Here is a 19,094-nt window from a genome sequence, read left to right on the forward strand (position 1 = left end):
AGCTGATTGTGGTGTGTGCTGTGCGATCAACCCTTCCTTCCCTCGGGAGGAGAGCTCACTGCGGTAATGGCGGTGTCTGTCCGTCTCGTCTGTCTGTCTGCAACTTGTGCCCATCTCATTTTTTTTTTTTATGTAGTAGAACAGTTAATATATACATTTTATGAAAATTATTTTTCTTTTCAATTATGCACCACTGTTCAAAGATTTTATATCCTAACTTTACAAAATTTGCAACCTTTGTACTATTCAACGGTTTCTTTTAAAAAAGATGTTTTATGTAATGTAATTTTTAGTATTCTGTAATTAAAATGACAAATCTTTTGCTTTCATTTTGTGTAGTTGTTGACCTTTAGTCAGCTTTGACACAGAGGGAATTAGTCGTATTCTAATCTATTGCATATTGTGTGTAACCAGTTGTGTAGGTACGTCATCGCTTGTACACAATTTAAATGCTACACAAAATATGATTTCATGCTTTTAGTCCTTAGTTCAAGAGCAGCTATTATTATTGACCCCAAATACTTTGGGGCCTATTAGTTGACATTAATCAATATGGTAATTACATGAGTCAATAAGTTGAACTCTGACACTAGGCTTCATCTCAAAATTCCCTCCATTCCATAAACAATGTGGAAAAACGACTAACCTGTCGCCGCATCTTCAGTTTAATTTTTTGTCTCAGTAAAAACACTCAAATTCAATTCACGATGGTCGCAAAGAACATTTTAATCATCGGTTTCGGTCACGCGGATTGAAAAGTGACTTAACAGACACTGTAATGGCCCCCGCTCGCTAATGACCACCTTCTCAGCTGTCCTTTCCTCCCAGTGCCCTTTGACCTCCCTGCTGCTCCCGAGCATCTGAAGACAACTCCTCGGTTTCACGTCTCCTTTTGAAGAGCAGCAGCTTGCGGCCCCACAACGTGCTGCCAAAGCTCTGGATGAGCTCCATGCCACAGTGTCTCTCCAGGTGCTTCTTGGCATGTCCCGCAACGTCTCCGCGGATCTTCAGGGCCTTGAAGTGGTCAAAGTCTGAGCGGCCCAGCTTCCTGAGGCGTCTGGCCGCGGCGCGGTAACACTTCCAGGGCTGCGCCTCCAGCAGGAGGTGCTGGCTGATGGAAGCCAAGCGAGAGAGCAGCCGCAGCAGACCCGAGTCCCCGTGGTTCAGGTGGACCCACATGGTGACCGCCAGGCACAGGCACAGGTGGAAGTAAGAGCAGCCGTGCTGCTTGAGGTAATCCTTCAACTGGTCGGCGTCTTCCATGATGTCCAGGCGGACGAACGCGATGCTGCCCGGCAGAGGGTTCGCCTGCTGAGCTCGCTGAATGAGAAGGTCGTCCAGGTCGCAGCCGAGGAGGTGAACTCCGGATTCAGCCGACTCCTCTTCGCACGCAGGCTCCTGCACCACGTGCTTGTAGAATGCTATGCTCAGTTCCTGCCATTCACAAGGAGAGAAGAAAATGTTCACTGAAAAACAAAAAGTTCATTTACGTGTAAAGATAATATTCAAACATAACTTGTTTTTTTAAATAATTAAATTCATAAAACACTTGATCATCATATGCGGCATGGAGATAACTGTTAGCAAAGGCCACTATATATATATTTATATTTATATTAAAGCGTGCGCCTTCGCTCAGAATCTCACCCCTGAATTGCACCCCACGTCCAGGATCTCTGTGGCCCGACGGTCGCTGCAGCTTAAATCCTGAAGGAGTGTGGTTGGGATCAGGCTCAAACGGTTCTCAGGAGGATTGAATGTATAATAGTTTATGAAGTTCCCAAAAGTAGCCGCTCCCGGATCGTTAAAGTCACCGGCGGCGCCGCTACCGAGCGAACATGTTGCCATCTTTCAGTGTGCAGCTCCAAAATACGTCCGGACTGAAACGTGTCACAGCAGAACGAATATGCTGGCGATTTTTTTTTTTTATTAAAATAATATATTCTGTATTTTATAGACCCAGCCAGTCAAACTTAAAGTCGCATCGTATGATCGTAACGCCTTTGTTTTAATTAAATGATCATTAATTATGTAACACTGCAAAACGCCGTTCGTTTAACTTACTCCAGATCAATAGGTGGCGTGCTGCGACTTCGAAGTTTTGTCAGACGAACTGAAATGTCTCCCCTGGCTTCCCGTACTTCACTAAAGCGAGCGACCAAGAAGACAGACCTAGCTTGCATGCTAGCTGTACATGCTGGTGTGCTGACATTGAGGAGAACTTCGATAAGCTTTAAGATCAAAGGTAAGAAAAGACAATTGAAACTGATCCGACAGAAGATATTTGCCAATGCCATAAAATAGCGTGTTTCCTCCAACGTGTGTGTGTGCGCGCACAGAGCTAGCTGTAAACTATTAAAGAGGAAAACTGGAGTCGAGGTTAATATGCACACAGGTAGTGTGTGTATGTGTATGTGTGTGTGTGTGTGTGTGTGTGTGTGTGTGGCGGGGGGTGTGTGTGGGTGTGTGTGTGTGGCTAAGGCTGACCAGAGACCAGCTAAATGAACGACGGGGCCCATATCTGTGGATGCCTGCAGTGAAGTTGTCATTATTTATGAGCACCGGTGCAGAGATTAGTTTGAGTGGAGGCAGAACGATAAGTTACTAGTTACTAGTTACTGCACACGTGATGATCTAATCTGAGCCTTATTAACAAACCAGTGCTGGTTAGTTTCTGGTATGTTGCATGTGAATCCGTGAAACAGTTCGGGGTCCCTCCGGATGTCTGATCTCAGTCCGGGGTCCCTCCGGATGTCTGATCTCAGTCCGGGGCCCTTCCAGATGTCTGATCTCAGTGTCTTTCTTGTTCTCGACTCCTTCAGGGTCCCCGTCATGGTGTCTGGGAAGCGCTTAGCTGACCTGGGCTACAAGGGCTTTACCACCTCCATGGTGCTGCTGACGGCTTACGGGGGCTACCTGTGTGTGGTGCGAGGCTACCGCTACATGCAGAAACAGAAAGAGCTGAAACTGGCAGCAGAAAACCAGGATCCTGGAATCATCAAAGAGTGACGGCAGATGGACTTGACTATTCGCTTTGCAACGATGTGGATATTTGCCATCGCAAAGTCGAGTTTGTTCTTCTCGGGGTGGCTGTGTCATTGTAAAAACTTCAACTCGATCAGCAATATCCCATTTGCATGATCAGCCTGTGTATTGTTCTGCAGTAAAGATATTTGTACTATAATAAATTAAATGCCTTTGAACCGCTTGGGTCAACGTTTTATGCAGGACTGCAACAGGAACAGCTGTGGTTCAACAACAACGTACATCTTTACATTAAAATAGTCCTCACACCTGGCTTCATCTACAGGCAGTGACAAACATTTGGTCTCAGAAGTAGCACAACAAAACACGTCTGGGTGTGTAAAAGGTAAATCACAGGTGCTGTTTAAAGTGCTGCACTTCTGGTCTGATTCGGCGCAGGCGTCTGGAAGAACCTCGGGTTTTTAAAAAAAAAAAAGGCATTTACATCTTTTACACCCGCTATGACACGACTGACTAGAAATGCAACACTCGCCGCAGGTCGTCTCCCAAAACAGTAAAACAGTTTCCTCTCCTCCGTAATCAAGTGTGAATGAATTCTTTAAAACAGCCAAGTTCATCTGACCAATAAAACTGGGAGAGAACATTTAAAGCAAATACATCCCATCAAAAGAACTAAGGCTACGATCGCTTGCTGGTTTGGATTTCCGTGCTCTTGTCTTTTAGAAGTCTCTTCCAAGCAGACGTCAGTATCTGTGTCCATCAAGTGTCCCGGCTAAGGGGCGGGTCATGTCACCAACTGCTGTGGTTGAACAACCGGGCTTTAGCAACAGTGTAATGGCCGTTGGTGCCATTTTCTCCTTGAGGCCCCTCCGTGGACAGCGGGGGGCCCTCGTCTGAGCTGCTCTCAATGTCGCTGCGGACATCTTTGCTCACCTAGAGGGCAGAAGGTGGACACGACAGCGATAAGCCTCAGCGCAAACCAGAGACGTTAGACTAAATGATACGCAACAAAAAATGTTAGAAGCATTACTGTAAATGACTGGCCGCCAATGCAGGTCAATTATTAAAAGTTTTACGAGCTTCAACATTTTCCTTCGACATTAAAGGATAAGTTCACTTTTCTTTTTGTATCTTTCCTCTGAAGAAGTCTTCATACGCAAAATCATGAGAGACTGGGTTTGAGCTTGACCCAGAGAGACGTTCTCTACGTAGAACTGGTTCGTGGTTCTGCGGGTTCCAACCTGGAGGTCAGGCTGATCACAAAGGTTTGCCCGTGGAGGCAATAAACAAATCCTGTACTACAATCGGTCATTTTTCTAATGTTAATCCTGACCATGAAATTCTGGAGATGTCAGGATGCCCGTCCGTCCATCTGGAGCATTTCATACAAACTGCATGATGAGTAGTGGTGCCTTTTAGTATTTTTTTCTATTTGTCCATGGAAATAATTGTATTTATTTATCTTTTCCGTAGCATCCATGCAAAAACACGGATGACAATTTGGACCTCGGCTCGTTGAACTACCTGTAGGTTAAGGGTCTCTGCTTCTCAGACTGTAGATGCGACGTATGGAAAGACAAATCATAGTAACGTTGCGTAATATTTTACATCATCAGCATATGAAGATAAATATTCAGTGTTCATTAATGCCACAGGGTGGTGGTGCGGGACAACGTTGTTATCATGAGAAGCAGCCCAACATATTCATTAGCTATCCATGACGCTACGACTTATCGTTGTCGGCACGAGGAAGTTGAAGGTTTGACCTACTTCATCAAATGTGCAATTAAAGCCGCTGCAGAAATGGACAGAGTGGATAAAGATGTGTGAAAGGAGGAGGGGGGGGGGGGGGGGGTCAGCTGAAACTTACAGGCAGAAACAGAGAGGATAAAGGCCTCGAGAGCACAAATCAAATGAGGAGAAGCAAGGGAGCAGCGGAGGAGGGCTCAGTGTACAAACACAGACAGAAAGACAGCGTCTCTCTCATTCCAGAGGGAGAGGAAACAAACAGCGTCTGCAGAGAGAACGAGAGCGAGTCAGGGACAACAGTGCAGCAAATGTACCGCCACAAATCACCGCTCAGTCATGCAGGAGAGAGAAAACAAAGTCTTCACGGACACAGACACTCAGGAATGGGACGCATATCTAATATTCATTTGCTAAAAGCACCTTTAATGAAGTCTGTAAAGCCTCGTCATGTCCTTAAAAGATCGCTATTTATGTTCACGTTTAGGACCTCGTTGTTTCATTTCATCATAGCTGACTCGACGCTGAAACATGCTCAGGTCAGAAAATCAACGCTACCCTCTCTCCTGGCTTTATCTTTTTAGATTCACAGTTGTTTTTTTAAAGTCGTGACGTGAACTCGCTCGGCAGGTCAAACAAAAATAATGACTCATTATCTTTAAAGAGTCAAGAAAACAATCATCTGGTTTAAACGCCCCCTATAGTTCGTGAGAGGACACACATCTCATCATGTTTGACCGCATGTTAGCGCCCCATCAGAACAGTCGAGATGAATTTCCTCTCCATTGGTTGTTAAATACTTCTCCTCAGTGACCTACCCTCCCACGCAGAGCCGCTTTAACAGCGATGCGGGCGATGAGGCAGCACCAGATGACGTGCAGCGCCTGCAGGACCAGCAGCAAGAAGTTGAAGAGCCACCAGGACGGGTACGGCCCGACGATGGCCCAGCTCTCAAACAGAGTGGAGTTCAGCACCCTGGAAAACACAAAGCGGCGTGAAGGCGTAGTCAATGCCGTAGTCAAGGCGGGGAAGATGCATGGAACGCAGTGAGGGAGGACGTGAGAGTGGCTGCTGTTGGGACGGGACAAGCCCAAAGTACAGTAGTAGTAATAGTAGTAAGAGTAAAGTACAGTAGTAGTAATAGTAGTAAGAGTAAAGTACAGTAGTAGTAATAGTAGTAAGAGTAAAGTACAGTAGTAGTAATAGTAGTAAGAGTAAAGTACAGTAGTAGTAATAGTAGTAAGAGTAAAGTACAGTAGTAGTAATAGTAGTAAGAGTAAAGTACAGTAGGAGTAATAGTAAGAGGAAAGCACAGTAGTAGTAATAGTAGTAAGAGGAAAGTACAGTAGTAGTAATAGTAAAAGGAAAGTACAGTAGTAGTAATAGTAGTAAGAGGAAAGTACAGTCGTAGTAATAGTAAAAGGAAAGTACAGTAGTAGTAATAGTAGTAAGAGTAAAGTACAGTAGTAGTAATAGTAGTAAGAGTAAAGTACAGTAGGAGTAATAGTAAGAGGAAAGCACAGTAGTAGTAATAGTAGTAAGAGGAAAGTACAGTCGTAGTAATAGTAAAAGGAAAGTACAGTAGTAGTAATAGTAGTAAGAGGAAAGTACAGTCGTAGTAATAGTAGTAAAAGGAAAGTACAGTAGTAGTAATAGTAGTAACAGGAAGTCAAGCTGTACTTCTTCACCGTTTGATTTGTACTGGATGGCAGCTGAATTAATGAGATCACATTTTTCTTGAAATCCAGGTGAGTGACAGGAAGGAAGCCGCCAGCAGCCCCACCCCCGCCCCCCCTCCCCCCCCCCTCCCACAGAGGTGTGGATTTCATTCCTGGTAACTGCATCTGCAACACTAGCTTGATCACTCATCCACACCAAGACACTGAATCAGGCTGCTCTGGTTACTAATGCCGATGGTCGCTTCCCCATTGTCTCCGTCTCTCGAGGTCGAGCTTCCAGGTCCCTGTGAAGGAGCCGTCGCTACCCCCAACAGCCCCCGCCAGGCCTGGAAGCCAGCCCGCCGCAGCGCCAAGGGCAACACCGATGAGTCAGCCAGTGGGACGCAGGAGACCTGCTGGAAATCGCCTCGGAGTGCTTTCGATTCGGAGCACGCCGTTTTCCCCACCAGGTTTCATGTTGCAAACGCTCAGGCTTTAATATCATTAGAAAACGATGACAGTAGATAATGCTCATCCTGAGCTTGCAGGTGTTTATGGGAACTCACCATATTGGATATATAAGGAGCCGCGTGATGAAGAATGCCACACTAAACACAATGAAGAGGAAGTCACACAGGCGCTGGTACTTGGCGTAGTTGGCCAGCTTGGCTGCCTGTTGGGGGGGGAAACAAGTAGTTTCAGTTTCAAGTAGAGCAGAATCCTTTGAGCTCTATTCACCAATCAACAATAACAAAAAATCACACATTTTACTCAGCAGGCTTAAAGAAATGAACAACAATAAATCGAAGGTCTGTCCTCGACTGACCTCGAGCAGGAAGTCCGAGGCGTCGTGGACACACATCACCAGGCTGCCCACCCTCGCCATGTTGTTGACGTAGGAAAAACTGATGAGGCCAACCGTAGCCAGGTGATGGACGAACATGATAAAGAAGTCCTGAAATTAAACAGGGATGGGCGTGGTCAGCATGAGATACACACTATTATGGAAATATAATGAATAAATAAATTATGGAAGCGTAGATCCCAGTGCAACAAACAAACCAAAAACGGTAAACGGTGGATGCAGGTGAAGACAAAATAATAGATAAAAGGTTGCCAGTAATTGTCTTGGTAAAATACGGAAATGGTAGAAATACTGAATTTTGTATAAAAACAAAAACAAAATCTGCATGTAAAAGATGCAGATATTGTCAGTATACTCGTAAAGAATATAAGTGAATAGGTTATTGAAACATTTACCATATGGTATTGATCAATTTAAACTCGGCCATTTCCTGAAAATATGAAAAGAGCTAAATTAATTCCACATAAAAAAAAGAAGAAAATCGAGATAAACATGCTTACACCAAAATTCTTGCTTCTGCATTAAAAAAAAAAATGTATAAGACAGATGCAATATTTCAAGTAGTGGTCAGGTTTAAGGTTTAATGATCTGCAGCAGGAACGGTGAGAAACACTGTAGAATCTCACCATAAAACATGTGTGCTGATTCGATTTTACTATTATCAATAATTGCAAGCTATTATATAATAGTTAGTGAGTCTGACTCTCATAAAACGTGACCCACTGGCAATGAAAACCGAACCTTCGGAGTCACATCAATACACGTTTTGCAGATATTTAAGAAACACAGAATTTCAATAACGATGGTTTTCTTCACATCCAAGAATGTGAAGATTTTCTACAGGCTTGCGCTCCAACCTTCAGCTAATTAATTTGGTTCAAAGTATTTCTATTACACATTAAGTCATCCACAGTCATCACTTTTTTTAATACCCTCCCAAACCATGAATATTCCTAACCCGTTGCACAATAAAAATATAAATAATAATAATAATTTTTTTTTGAAAAATATTAGTCACAGACTAGTATCAATATGACTATTCTGGAATAAGTGCAGGATCTACCTCTTTTATGTCATTCAAAACAGGTTGGCAGGTACTGAAAAAAATGAATTGGCATGAATTGGCCTCCTACATAATATCACATTTTTTCCATTGTTAAATGATGTAAAAGATTGAATTGAATGTCTCTTGAATGTCTTTGGTAAGCCAACTTAAAAAAAGGCAGAAAATAAGGACACAAACAGCGGTGGAAGCCTTTTTCCGCTTGGCGGAGGCAATGAAATAATCAGCTGATCAGGAACCTACGCTGTCAAATAAGAAAATCATGTCATGAGGAAAAGCACAACGCTCTTGGTGTTCGGCTGGACAAAAGCAAACACTGGCGCACTGTCGGGGCAGAATAATACTTTGTTATTCTAAATATAATGAGGCCTGCTCCATCACATGACAGCGGGGGGGGGGGACACACACAAAGCATTCCCAGAAAGGAAAGCTTCCGACCCCGCTTTCGAGAATACATGTGACCAGCCAAGATCAACACAACTGCAAGACGTTGGAACAAACAAACACCTTAAATTGTTCCCGCATTGCATGCGTAGAAACCTTTCACACGTTCTCTGCCACTGAAAAACGAGGAACCGCAGGCGCATGAATGCAGGGCGCGGCAGCCGAGCAGGGACAGAGCTCACCTTTCTCTTAATGTCTGTGAATTGGGTGAACATGAGCGACGAGTAGAAAGACAGCTCTGCCATGTAGTAGTGGTAAAGCCCCGGGGTCAAGAGCTGAGGAGAGACAATCGGGGGGGGGGGGGGGCATTTATTTATTTAATTAAAGGAAATGCTAGAGAGAATAAAAGCTACAAAGCACTTCAGCAATAAGGTAGAAAAATTGAGACGACAGACACTTTGCATGATTAACAGGAGAATTCAGGAATGCTGGGATATCTAGATGATATAGTTTGTGTTGGAATGCATTTGTTAAATGTTTTTTTTTTAAAGGCAGTAAAGCAAAGCGAAAATAATGCTTCTACTTCTATTTACAGTTTTTTTAAGCTAAATATTTCCACGAATAACACAGCTCAACAGTTTATCAGGTCACAAAAGCATATGATCAAATACACAGCAGCGCAATAAGCCTTCATTTTTGAAGTCAATTACAAGTTATGCTGATGTAATAGAACCACACCGTACCTGATAGGGGTAACCGTACCAGCAATGCCGCGTGTCCCACGTCCACGGAGACTAAAAGGAAAACGTCAGTTGGATAATCAACTAACCAGCAATGCTTCATGTATGGAAATACACCCAGTCAGTGAAACAACGCTCTGAAGGAATGCTCACCTGCCACAGAAAACACAACCCATAGATAAATATGCACAAATAAAATGTAAACCTCCACCTGGAAAACAGGATGCAAAAGTAAGAAGAAACGTCACTCCAGTAACAATTAGCAATATCCACCTCACCGTCAACTTTATGGCAACGTCACATGATCATTTCAGTTTAAATCTGAGCCCGATCAATTAAGGGGACTAAACAGTGAAAATGTCCTCAGTCAGTTCACACAATACCAGAAATACAGGAACGCGTATAGAGGAAACGCCACCACTGTGTGCTCAGACATGCAGAGAGGTCAAAGGCCAACACAACAGGCACGATGAACCTACATGCTCTCGCAGAACTTGGTGTGTGTGCTGGGTTTATCTTGGTTCCTGCGCTGTCTGAACCATCGCTGGACCTTTCGCATGTCCCAGTCCAGCTGCTTGGACAGGCCGTCCAGGTGGCGAGAGTCTGGACTCTGTGCAAAGGGAGAGGAACAAGTTCATCCGGCATCCATCCCATCCATGTGGCAGACATCTAGGGACAGACACGTTAGCCAGTCTGACCTACAAGGAAGAAATATGGGTCCGAAGACAGCGAGTGCTAAGGATGACAAGAAAAGACGCGTGATGATGACGATGGAGATGAAGCATGAAATTATCGATACTGTATATCTTTACTTGTATCATTGTGTGTGTGTGTGTGTGTCTATATAGCAATTAAAAATGTTTTTTCCATCGTTATTAGCGTTGATTTGTTTGTTTTTAAACGGCCGGAACGGATTCAATTGTTTCCAGTTATTCTATATGGGAAACATTTATTTGACATCCGAGCGATCTGAGGTACGAGCTCGGTCGTGGAACGAATCCTACTCGTATATGCTAAGGTAATACTGCAATTAGAAGTTGCAGATTTCTGAGAAGTGTGCACATCAGACTCCGACACAGGAAGATGCATGCGAAACTGTAAGAGTTTGTGAGACATGATCAGATCAATGAGCCGCCGCAGCGCGTATATTATAGGAGGAGGAGGCGGCCAGGGAGCGAACCTTTGTGATGGATGCATACACTTTCTCCAGCACTGCGTTGGGCTGAGCTCTCCGTCCAACTCCCGGCTGGATGTGGAGACTTTGGGCACAAGTACTGGCAACAAACCTGCATCAGAGATGAGAGGTGCTGTGACCTGATGTTAGCATGCTCCACTAGCTGTTTGCTTTGTTATTAGTGCCTTTTTTTAAAATTATGATACATTTTAAAATTGATGAATCTAACTTGATATTTTAATTTTAGCCTTTTTATAAATCTCCCGTCTATTAATTTGGTCAATTTGTGTAAAACCCACAGTGCACGAGTCGCTAGAGACATTATGGGGGCTTCTGCTGTGGGCGGGGCCCTGTTTCGTTTCTCTTTTGTACAAGCAGGAACATGAATCCGATTCACATTCCTTCCAGTGATATCACATTATTCAGCTGATGTACAGGTGCAGGTAACAAACACGAACACAGAGTTCAGACCCTCCAAGTGTTGTATGAGGAAGCAAAGACATTATTATGATTGATAGATCCGAAGGACGCACGCGCTGCGTCTGACTGTAAGAAATATGACACCAGCCACGCTAGCGTGAGGGTCACGTTGACATCTGCTAAATGACTCCATCGTTGTGTGTTGTTCTATAACATCTTGCTTCGCCCTCGTGTGACCCCTGGACAATTGTGTCCCTTTCAGAAATTCAAAACTCCTTCAAATCGCCCTCCTCACGGGTGTTGAATTTTTTTTTTTTTTTGGTGAGGTGATGTCAAAATCTCAGCTTTCAGCATGAAAACCAATTATTTGACCGTGTAATCCGTGTCAAACCTAACCGTGACCCCAAAAAGTGTCCAACGAAAGGTCACAGAAGGCTGGTTTTTGGGCTAAATTTGAAAAATCACAACTTCCAGCATAAAAATCCATAATTACCTGCGCCGAGGCGCACCGGAGGTTATGTGATTGCTTGCGTTTTTGAAGAACACACAGGAACGACAGACGGCTAATGCGTTGCATCACGCAGGCTAGCGGCTCATCAAAGAAGGAAATAGAGCAAAAACACGATGAACTGGCATTTCCTGAAGCCCCAAGGGATTCTGGGATGCATGATGGGAACATTATGACCTTGTGTGACCTCTGCCTGCAGTTGTGTTGCTGAACTGTCACATTCAGGCCGGAGCAAAGCTTTTATCGGAGATTTGCTCAAGTAAAACTGAGAAAGTCGTGTTCTGGCTAACAACTTAGAGCGCTGGTTTCAAGTAGCAGGACTATTCTGTTCAGTAGCCAGGGGGGCACAGTCATTTATACCATTGTATGTAGTTTTATTATGTATTTACTCTCTTAATTTTTAGTGACAGGCAAACAAATTGGCAAAGAAAAAACTGTTAAGTTGATGTTTAGTTTATGGCTTGACAGCAGGTTGCGTTTCGTGACATCAGCCTGATGCAAATGAACACAAACACACCTCGCTACAATCACAGCAGAGGCAAATAATGCTCATTCATACTACAAACCACTGGGCAACAGCTTATGTCAAAAGAAATTGAACCATCACACCGACAACTTTCTATTGACCTACATAATAAAAATGGTTTTACAATCTTGTAAATTTGGCTGTTGTAAAGATGTACACACACTTTTGAAGAAAGGCATTCCCCACATCCAGGAACCTGAACATGGCAAAATACGTAGAGCCGCTCCACTCGAGATACGGGAACACCAGATGACCGACTTCCTGTGTCTAGAGACGGCAAACCTTTCTGGACACAACCAGCTCGATCATAAATTTGATCCTGTAAAGATGCTCAAGTTTAGTCTGATGATTTTGAGTCTGACACGCTACCTACAAACAGTGATATTTAAATAATCACATGCATGGGTAAATATATTGAGCCCATATTTATTATTTATCTATTAAAGGCTATTTTAAAATGTGATCTCTTTTTAAAGAGCTATTGCGCCAAGGTATCATTGAATAGGGAGTGAAGAAGCCGTAGAGATGAATCCCGTTTCTTCTGGATTAGGCCTGTTGAGTCCCTGCACTTTCAAAACCTCCAGGCCACCCTGACTATAAGAGTAATGTTTACATTACTCTTATAGTCAGGTGAAAGCAAAAGGACAAAGCGAAGCAAAAGTTCTCCAGATCATTTCATTATCGTGACAGACCTGAAATTAGGACATCAAATGTTCTGTACTACCTCGACCGCAGTGACGTGCGGTGAGGTTTGTCAGAGTCAGATTCACAAAGGTTATGTTTCTCATATCATCTTTCTTTACACACACATACTTGACGTTCATGTTAAACCAAGCAAGAATGTTAAATTCACAGCAGCTGAGAGAGAGAGAGAGAGAGAGAGCCTATTTGTTCTGGACTCCGTGTTCTTAATTGGCCATTGCGATTCCACAGAGATTTTATTTTATTAAACGATTAAATACATTTACAGATCAGACAAATTGTACAACAAATAATATTTATTTTATCATCATTTATTTGTTTCACTTCTCATGATGGCAGGTGAGGCACTGCCTGCCCCCTGCCTCCCCTGACCGCCTCACTGCTCCACAGTCGGGAGACCGGTTCTCAAAGCCCCTGAAGACAAGGCTTGCTGCTCACCTTTTGCATGAAGCAAATCTGTTTTTGTTGACTATCACTTGTCGCTGAGTGAATTTGAATGGCAGCCTCCGTATTTTCAGGCTCTTGTAGAGAAACTTCAGCAATGATGGCGATGATCTTCTCACCACATCCACTTTAATTGTTACGTTCTTCCTGTGCTCTCTCTTTATAAATACTTAGTAGCCTGACAGTGGAGCAACACATGTGACTGCAATCTGACGACTTTGCACATATATACAAGTATGTGGGCGGAACACAGTCTTTTCCTTCAGGTAAAATCACCTTAAAACTAAGAATTGCATGCTGCTAGAAGATTAGCAGAAAATGCCCATCATGGCCTCCAGCCTCCTCCTGAGACACTAGTTTTTACCACACTAGTCAGCTGTGAATAATCACAGCCGGCAGTCAGCGCTCGTGAAAAATGGCTGCACGAATACGAGCCGTGATGGTTTGTGTGTCCATCTGACTGAATAAACTCAGTTCAGCCTGAAAGATCATTATATTTGATGAAACTTTGAGGGTGAAATACTTTTAACGGACTGACAAGAACTCTTTTCCATCAATTTGGTGATGAAGGAATTACCGTGTTGTTCATGACTTGCATCTATTTAATGAAAATGTAAAGTAAACTGATTTCCTCAGTAAGCCAGAAAACACAAGCCACATTTGCAGGTATCTCACAGTTCAGACCTCAAGCAGGAGATGAGGTTTGACTTCCAGGACTTCATGACGTTTTAACAGACGACCCCTGATCTGGATCCTCCAGAAACCTTTCCAATTTAAAACAAGCATGAGGATGAACACGCAGAAAGAAACAACGCAAGCCTGAGCCTGCAGTGCCAAAAACGAGACCCGATTCATTTATATTAAACGTCAAAACATCTCTGTTACCCCTCAGATCCCGACCAGTCACACGTATACAGAGCTGGTTACCAGGAGACGGGCTCAGTATGGTCTGTGCATAAAGACGCTCGCAGCGTTGACCCCCGTGAGGTAAGAGCAGCAAGTTACAAGAAACCTTTGACGGTGGGAAAAGGTCCAGTCTCAGGCTGAGCCGCAGACAGGGACCGATTCATAGCTCAGGACTGGATGTAAATGTGAGCGAGGAGAATGTTTAATCAATTGTGTATACTTCAGTATCAAAAAATATTGCTTGACAAGTCTGGCCACACATAATCTCATGCACATCCCAGTTTGTTGTTTCAACATCAATCATCACATGACAAGGATTAGACGGGCCGAGGCTCGTTCACCCAGAACAGCCAGGCTGCTCTAATCTATAAAGTCAGTGCCAACAGCTGTGAAATGATCGGAATCAAACAAGAAGCTGGTCTAGAAAAGAAGCAGCTGCAGCAGAAGCCTTCACCACGCTGGGCAGAATGAGGAACTGCCTGCAGGTGGAGAGAAATCCTGCAGATAACGCTCTTGATTTCTATCTTTTTTTGACAATGCAATTTTCTTTTTCTTTTTTTGACAGTTGCAGGATGTGAAATATGTAATGTTGAAAAACATTATTACGAAAAGGGTCGTAGCGTCACTCAGGCCTCCATCCTGTATTCGTCCGGACCAGAGGAAGCGAATAATCTAATCTAATCTATAAGGTTCAGCTAATAAGAAAAATACCATAGGAAAAAAGCGTGAGACAAAAAGTAAGAAAGATACACAAACAGGTTACCTGTCAGCTTAAAAACCACTAAGAAAGAAGTTGAAATATTTGGGCTTGAAGGGATAGAAGAGTTGAAATGCAAATCTTGAAAGAGTTTTAGTGTAAGTAGTAAAAGTAAGAGCGGTAAAATGTCTGAAAAGGCTGTTGGAGGTTTTTAGTCCTTATTGATAAAAGATAAAAGCCCATGACTTAAAGTACGTATGTAAGACTGCAAATAAAGGTTTACAGAATTATATATACACACATAATCACACTGTATATAAAGACAATCTAAATTGATAAATTATTAATTTGGTTTACAAAACTTCAAAATACTGGATGCAGCTTGAGATGATATATTAAAATTAAACCAAATAATGAAAACTCAAAACTCAGTCACAATTCGAAAGCAGACAAATTGTTATTTTTTGCTTTAAAACGACTAAACTTACTGATTTAATAGCTATTAAGTCACAGAATTCAGGTGGATTTTCGAGTAGACAACCAACAAACATGTTTACAATTCTGTTATACATATACTGATTTGCTAGAATTTTGATTCCTGCCTAGCTTCCTGTCCAAGGCTTCTCCACAGACGAGATATTCGAGTGTCCAAATGGACTTTCATGCTACGTGAATACAGAATGGTTCCCACCCCGCTCCATGCAAGGAGGAAGCAAAGAATATAGCTTGAATAACACCAAGAATCAAAACCAGTTTGTAGCAGGAAGTGTCTCAGAGGACGCCCCTATCAAAACGTTGGAGGTTTTTCCTGGCTACTAAATGCTCCCTGATGAGGACGAGTCTCTCCTCCTCCAGGAGAGCGTAGGGTTAAATGGGAGGAGGCAATCTGCTGTGGCACCTGAGTCAGGTGGGTCAGTACTAGGACACCTCCAGTATCTGATTGCTCCTCCTTTACAGACGAAGCCGAGTCAGTAGGAGCAATCAGATACGTTTGGAGCCGGCGCTGTAGGTGTTCGGTGTGCGTGTGCGTGTGTGCGTGTGCGTGCATGTGTGTGTGTGTGTGTGTGCAGGTCATGGCTGAGGCAACACGCCGCCAGCCTTCCACCCGACCCAATTCAGATTTACCCGAGTATTTAAAACTACTTGGGTTTCCTTGGGATGCACGGTTAAAAAGCAAACATCTTTGTGCCGTTTACATTTTGTCTGATCAGAAATATCCGCTTTCAGTGAATGTAGATTCTTTTATGGCTAATCTAATCAGTACACATCAGTAAGTGTGCACGTTTCAAAGATACTTCAAATATCTTCTGTACAGAATGTATGGAGGAAACACCCTGTTCATTATGTTTTATTTTTTCGTACATTATAGCCTTTGAATGTGACATTTTCACTATTACTTAATGTTGGAAACTTTCAAATATTACTTCCACCTAGGAGGTTACTACCGCCACCAAGAGTTGGAGGACCTTGTGTGGCTGGTCCTGTTTGTGAGTACGCCTTAAAACCTTTGGAAAAGATTTTAATAAAAAAATAAAAACAATGGAAACAATTTTGACAAAGCTTCGTGGAGGTGTGAGGCACGAGTCAGGAAATAATCTGTCCAGCTCAGGATAAAGAGGCATCCGCGCACTCACAGCGTAATACACCAAGTATTAAACAGTTACTACTACTACTACTACTATTGTACTTTGGCTTGTCCCGTGAGGGGTCGCCAGAATTAGTATTTAAGAACATTTAGTGTGCTCCATTTCTTGTGAGGTCTTAAAATAATAAAACACAATATTTTTTTGCCTCTTAATATTCTCTTGCGTGCCGACATAAATGCTCCCGCGTGCCAGCCGTGACACGCGTGCCTTAGGTTGCCCCCCCCCCCCCCCCCCCATTTCTGCAGGATGAAGCAGAAACTGAATGGTGTTACAGGAACAGAAAGGGAGGAGAGGGAACCTCGCCACCGAGGCTTTCGTCAGGAGGAAGTGAGGTTTAATCTAATCAAAAGTGGAAAAAAAACCCGACAGAATAGAACAGGCCTGAATGGTGATGATGATGTAATACCGATGGGAAGTGTTCAATTAACTTACTGAACCCGATTCAAACCCAATGCTGCATGCTTCAATGATCATTACCAAATATCCGAAAGGAACTGAAATGAGATTTTAATGTAAGGCTGAGTGTAAATTCTGCCAAATGAGTAAAAAAAAAAAAACAACAACCTGGACCTCCATTGTAGGTTTGTTATGAACCTGGAAACCAGAAGGGGTCACGGAAGGTCAAATTAAACCTCGATGCATCCCTGCCTGAACATATTTTACAAAGCTTTGCATGAGAACATGATCATGAGGCTGATCCAGTTAAATGAATCTCGGGTCAATAAATGTGTTAAAACATTTGGCTTCTGATCAGCCTTTAAACAAAACTCAAACTGTCTGCACAAAAAAAAAAAAAAAGGAATTTAACATCAACAAAAGGGAAACACGAGTTACACAGTACGAACCTTTCAAAGAGTATCCTGACGAAGAAAATCCCCAAAGCCAGCGGCATGGCGGTCAACAAGTGGCCGGCTTTGGGGTACTCCACCCCGGGAGCCGGGTCTGTCAGGTCCGCCCAGGTCACGTTGTATGGCAGCCAAAACCTCTCGTTCCAAAACCAGGCTGAAAGCGCAGCCATGTTTGCGTGCTTCCTGCCCCGGGCGGATGTTTGTGCGGTTCCCGTGCGAGTAGAAGATGTGAGAAACTTGGTGGACTGAAGGGACCTCCAGCTTCTGGCGGATGAAAGATGACTTGCCGCACTCAACTTTACTGTGAAGAGTAACGGAGTACAACACGAGCTTCCGGTCAAGATTTTCAAAATAAGAATACTCAGCGAATACTTGTAGATACTTTCCTTTCATCCTCGCTGACTCTCTCCTGTTACATTACGCTGGGTACTTCCCTCCGCCCGTTCCAGCCGACCTTCACGCGATTCTCCCCTTCCGTTCCACCTTCTCCTTCACTGCTGACCCTACTCGAAGTCTTCTTCTTAACATATATTGCTTTAAACCTCACTGGGGCCTTCTCATTTACACACACATGCACCCTGTTTGACTCCTGCTTATTCCTCTCATTTCTAGAGCAGACCTCCACTTCTCTAAATTATCCTCTACCTGCTTCCCTGCAGATCACAATGTCATCTGCACAAATGATAAGGATGATTAAATGGTGAAATGAATATTTGTGTTTATGTTTTTTGTCAATGTATTTACATAGTAGAGATTTATGGTTGTATTTTTTTTAGACCGATTTGTAGTAACAGTCGGGGGTTCCCTTTAATTAAGCAAAACAAAATACTATAATTCAGAACTGGAGACTGATTATCTGCTTGTATTCAACAAAACAAGAAAAAAAAAAAATCTGACGTAGCCCAGGCCATTTTAACTAGCATGTTGACTGACAGGTCAGGAATGCTTGCGTTTTGTTTGCGAAGTTTTCAGCCTGTTTTCAGTTTTTAACTCTAAAGGAAGTAGCTTCTTTTATTTTGAAGTGCCACGTTAGCCACGTTAGCTGCTGCCCATGGATGAAGACTGGAATTAAGGAAGTGAGGCAAGCCCCGCCCTCCTCATTGAATCGATCCGATGCCAGACATCCGTGCCGTGTTTTTGTTTGTTTGTTGTCGTTTTGTTAACATCAGACCTTCGTCAGATATTTATTTTGTCGGTGTCTTATTACATCATATTAAAGCGTGGAAGAGTGCGCATCATACACAGAATAATCCAGCAGGTATCACATATCTAACGGGGCGGGCAGATAAAGTTGTGATGGGCTCGTGTGATTGATGTGATGATGCACCCTAGTGGTCGGGAGCTGCAACTACAACCTATCAGGGGACAGGAAACATTTTTACCTTCAGTTTATGGGTTGTTGTTCTTTCTGTAAGGCCCACCACACAACTGCTTAATAAAAGGTGATTTGAAGGAGTTCAAAGGCTGAAGCATGACGTTTTTCCTGTTGGAGCATTTCAAAACAGAGGCGTCCCTTAATCTATGCTGTCCAGCAGCTGCAGTGGTGTCTGCTGTCTAATTATAGATGGACATTTGCTCATCTCACAGAGTAGTAGACTAAAATAACTATGCAGAGGGACACAATTTAAAAAGTGTCAAATTATGTAACTTTGTGGTCCATGATCAAATAGAAATTAAACAATGCGAGATCATAAAGCATAGAGAGGGCGTTTAGTGTGTAATCAGTTAGAATACTGCCAAGGGGTGTATAATACTACTACAATACTACTGTCTTGGCTGAGT

At 43.2% G+C, this 19,094-nt stretch overlaps 3 protein-coding genes across 3 annotated transcripts; 1 reads left to right on the top strand and 2 right to left on the bottom strand.

Moving 5' to 3' along the window:
* Positions 1-736: 736 nt before the first annotated feature.
* On the bottom strand, positions 737-1,851 carry bcdin3d (BCDIN3 domain containing). Its single transcript, XM_068742928.1, has 2 exons — positions 1,648-1,851; positions 737-1,434 (listed from the first exon to the last, which is right to left on the bottom strand). The coding sequence occupies exons 1-2, from the start codon at positions 1,846-1,848 to the stop codon at positions 808-810; spliced, it is 828 nt and encodes a 275-aa protein (XP_068599029.1). The 5' UTR covers positions 1,849-1,851; the 3' UTR covers positions 737-807.
* Positions 1,852-2,113: 262 nt separating this feature from the next.
* On the top strand, positions 2,114-3,202 carry cox14 (cytochrome c oxidase assembly factor COX14). Its single transcript, XM_068742350.1, has 2 exons — positions 2,114-2,245; positions 2,823-3,202. The coding sequence occupies exon 2, from the start codon at positions 2,833-2,835 to the stop codon at positions 3,007-3,009; it is 177 nt and encodes a 58-aa protein (XP_068598451.1). The 5' UTR covers positions 2,114-2,245; positions 2,823-2,832; the 3' UTR covers positions 3,010-3,202.
* Positions 3,203-3,774: 572 nt separating this feature from the next.
* cers5 (ceramide synthase 5) lies at positions 3,775-17,482 on the bottom strand. Its single transcript, XM_068742351.1, has 10 exons — positions 17,310-17,482; positions 10,622-10,727; positions 9,921-10,051; positions 9,595-9,652; positions 9,445-9,495; positions 8,944-9,036; positions 7,216-7,344; positions 6,956-7,062; positions 5,550-5,706; positions 3,775-3,918 (listed from the first exon to the last, which is right to left on the bottom strand). The coding sequence occupies exons 1-10, from the start codon at positions 17,480-17,482 to the stop codon at positions 3,775-3,777; spliced, it is 1,149 nt and encodes a 382-aa protein (XP_068598452.1).
* Between the last annotated feature and the right edge of the window lie 1,612 nt (positions 17,483-19,094).

This window comes from Brachionichthys hirsutus, chromosome 8 (genome assembly GCF_040956055.1).
Source record: "Brachionichthys hirsutus isolate HB-005 chromosome 8, CSIRO-AGI_Bhir_v1, whole genome shotgun sequence".
Lineage (NCBI taxonomy): Eukaryota > Metazoa > Chordata > Actinopteri > Lophiiformes > Brachionichthyidae > Brachionichthys > Brachionichthys hirsutus.

Coding starts and splice junctions, on each gene's coding strand:
- bcdin3d (XM_068742928.1), bottom strand. CDS start 1,848: ATGGCAACATGTTCGCTCGGTAGCGGCGCCGCCGGTGACTTTAACGAT. Junction 1,435..1,647: donor ACGTGGGGTGCAATTCAGGG/GTGAGATTCTGA, acceptor TGTGAATGGCAG/GAACTGAGCATAGCATTCTA.
- cers5 (XM_068742351.1), bottom strand. CDS start 17,482: ATGGCTGCGCTTTCAGCCTGGTTTTGGAACGAGAGGTTTTGGCTGCCA. Junction 9,037..9,444: donor GGTACGGTTACCCCTATCAG/GTACGGTGTGGT, acceptor GTCTCTCCTCAG/CTCTTGACCCCGGGGCTTTA. Junction 3,919..5,549: donor AAGCGGCTCTGCGTGGGAGG/GTAGGTCACTGA, acceptor TCTGCCCTCTAG/GTGAGCAAAGATGTCCGCAG.
- cox14 (XM_068742350.1), top strand. CDS start 2,833: ATGGTGTCTGGGAAGCGCTTAGCTGACCTGGGCTACAAGGGCTTTACC.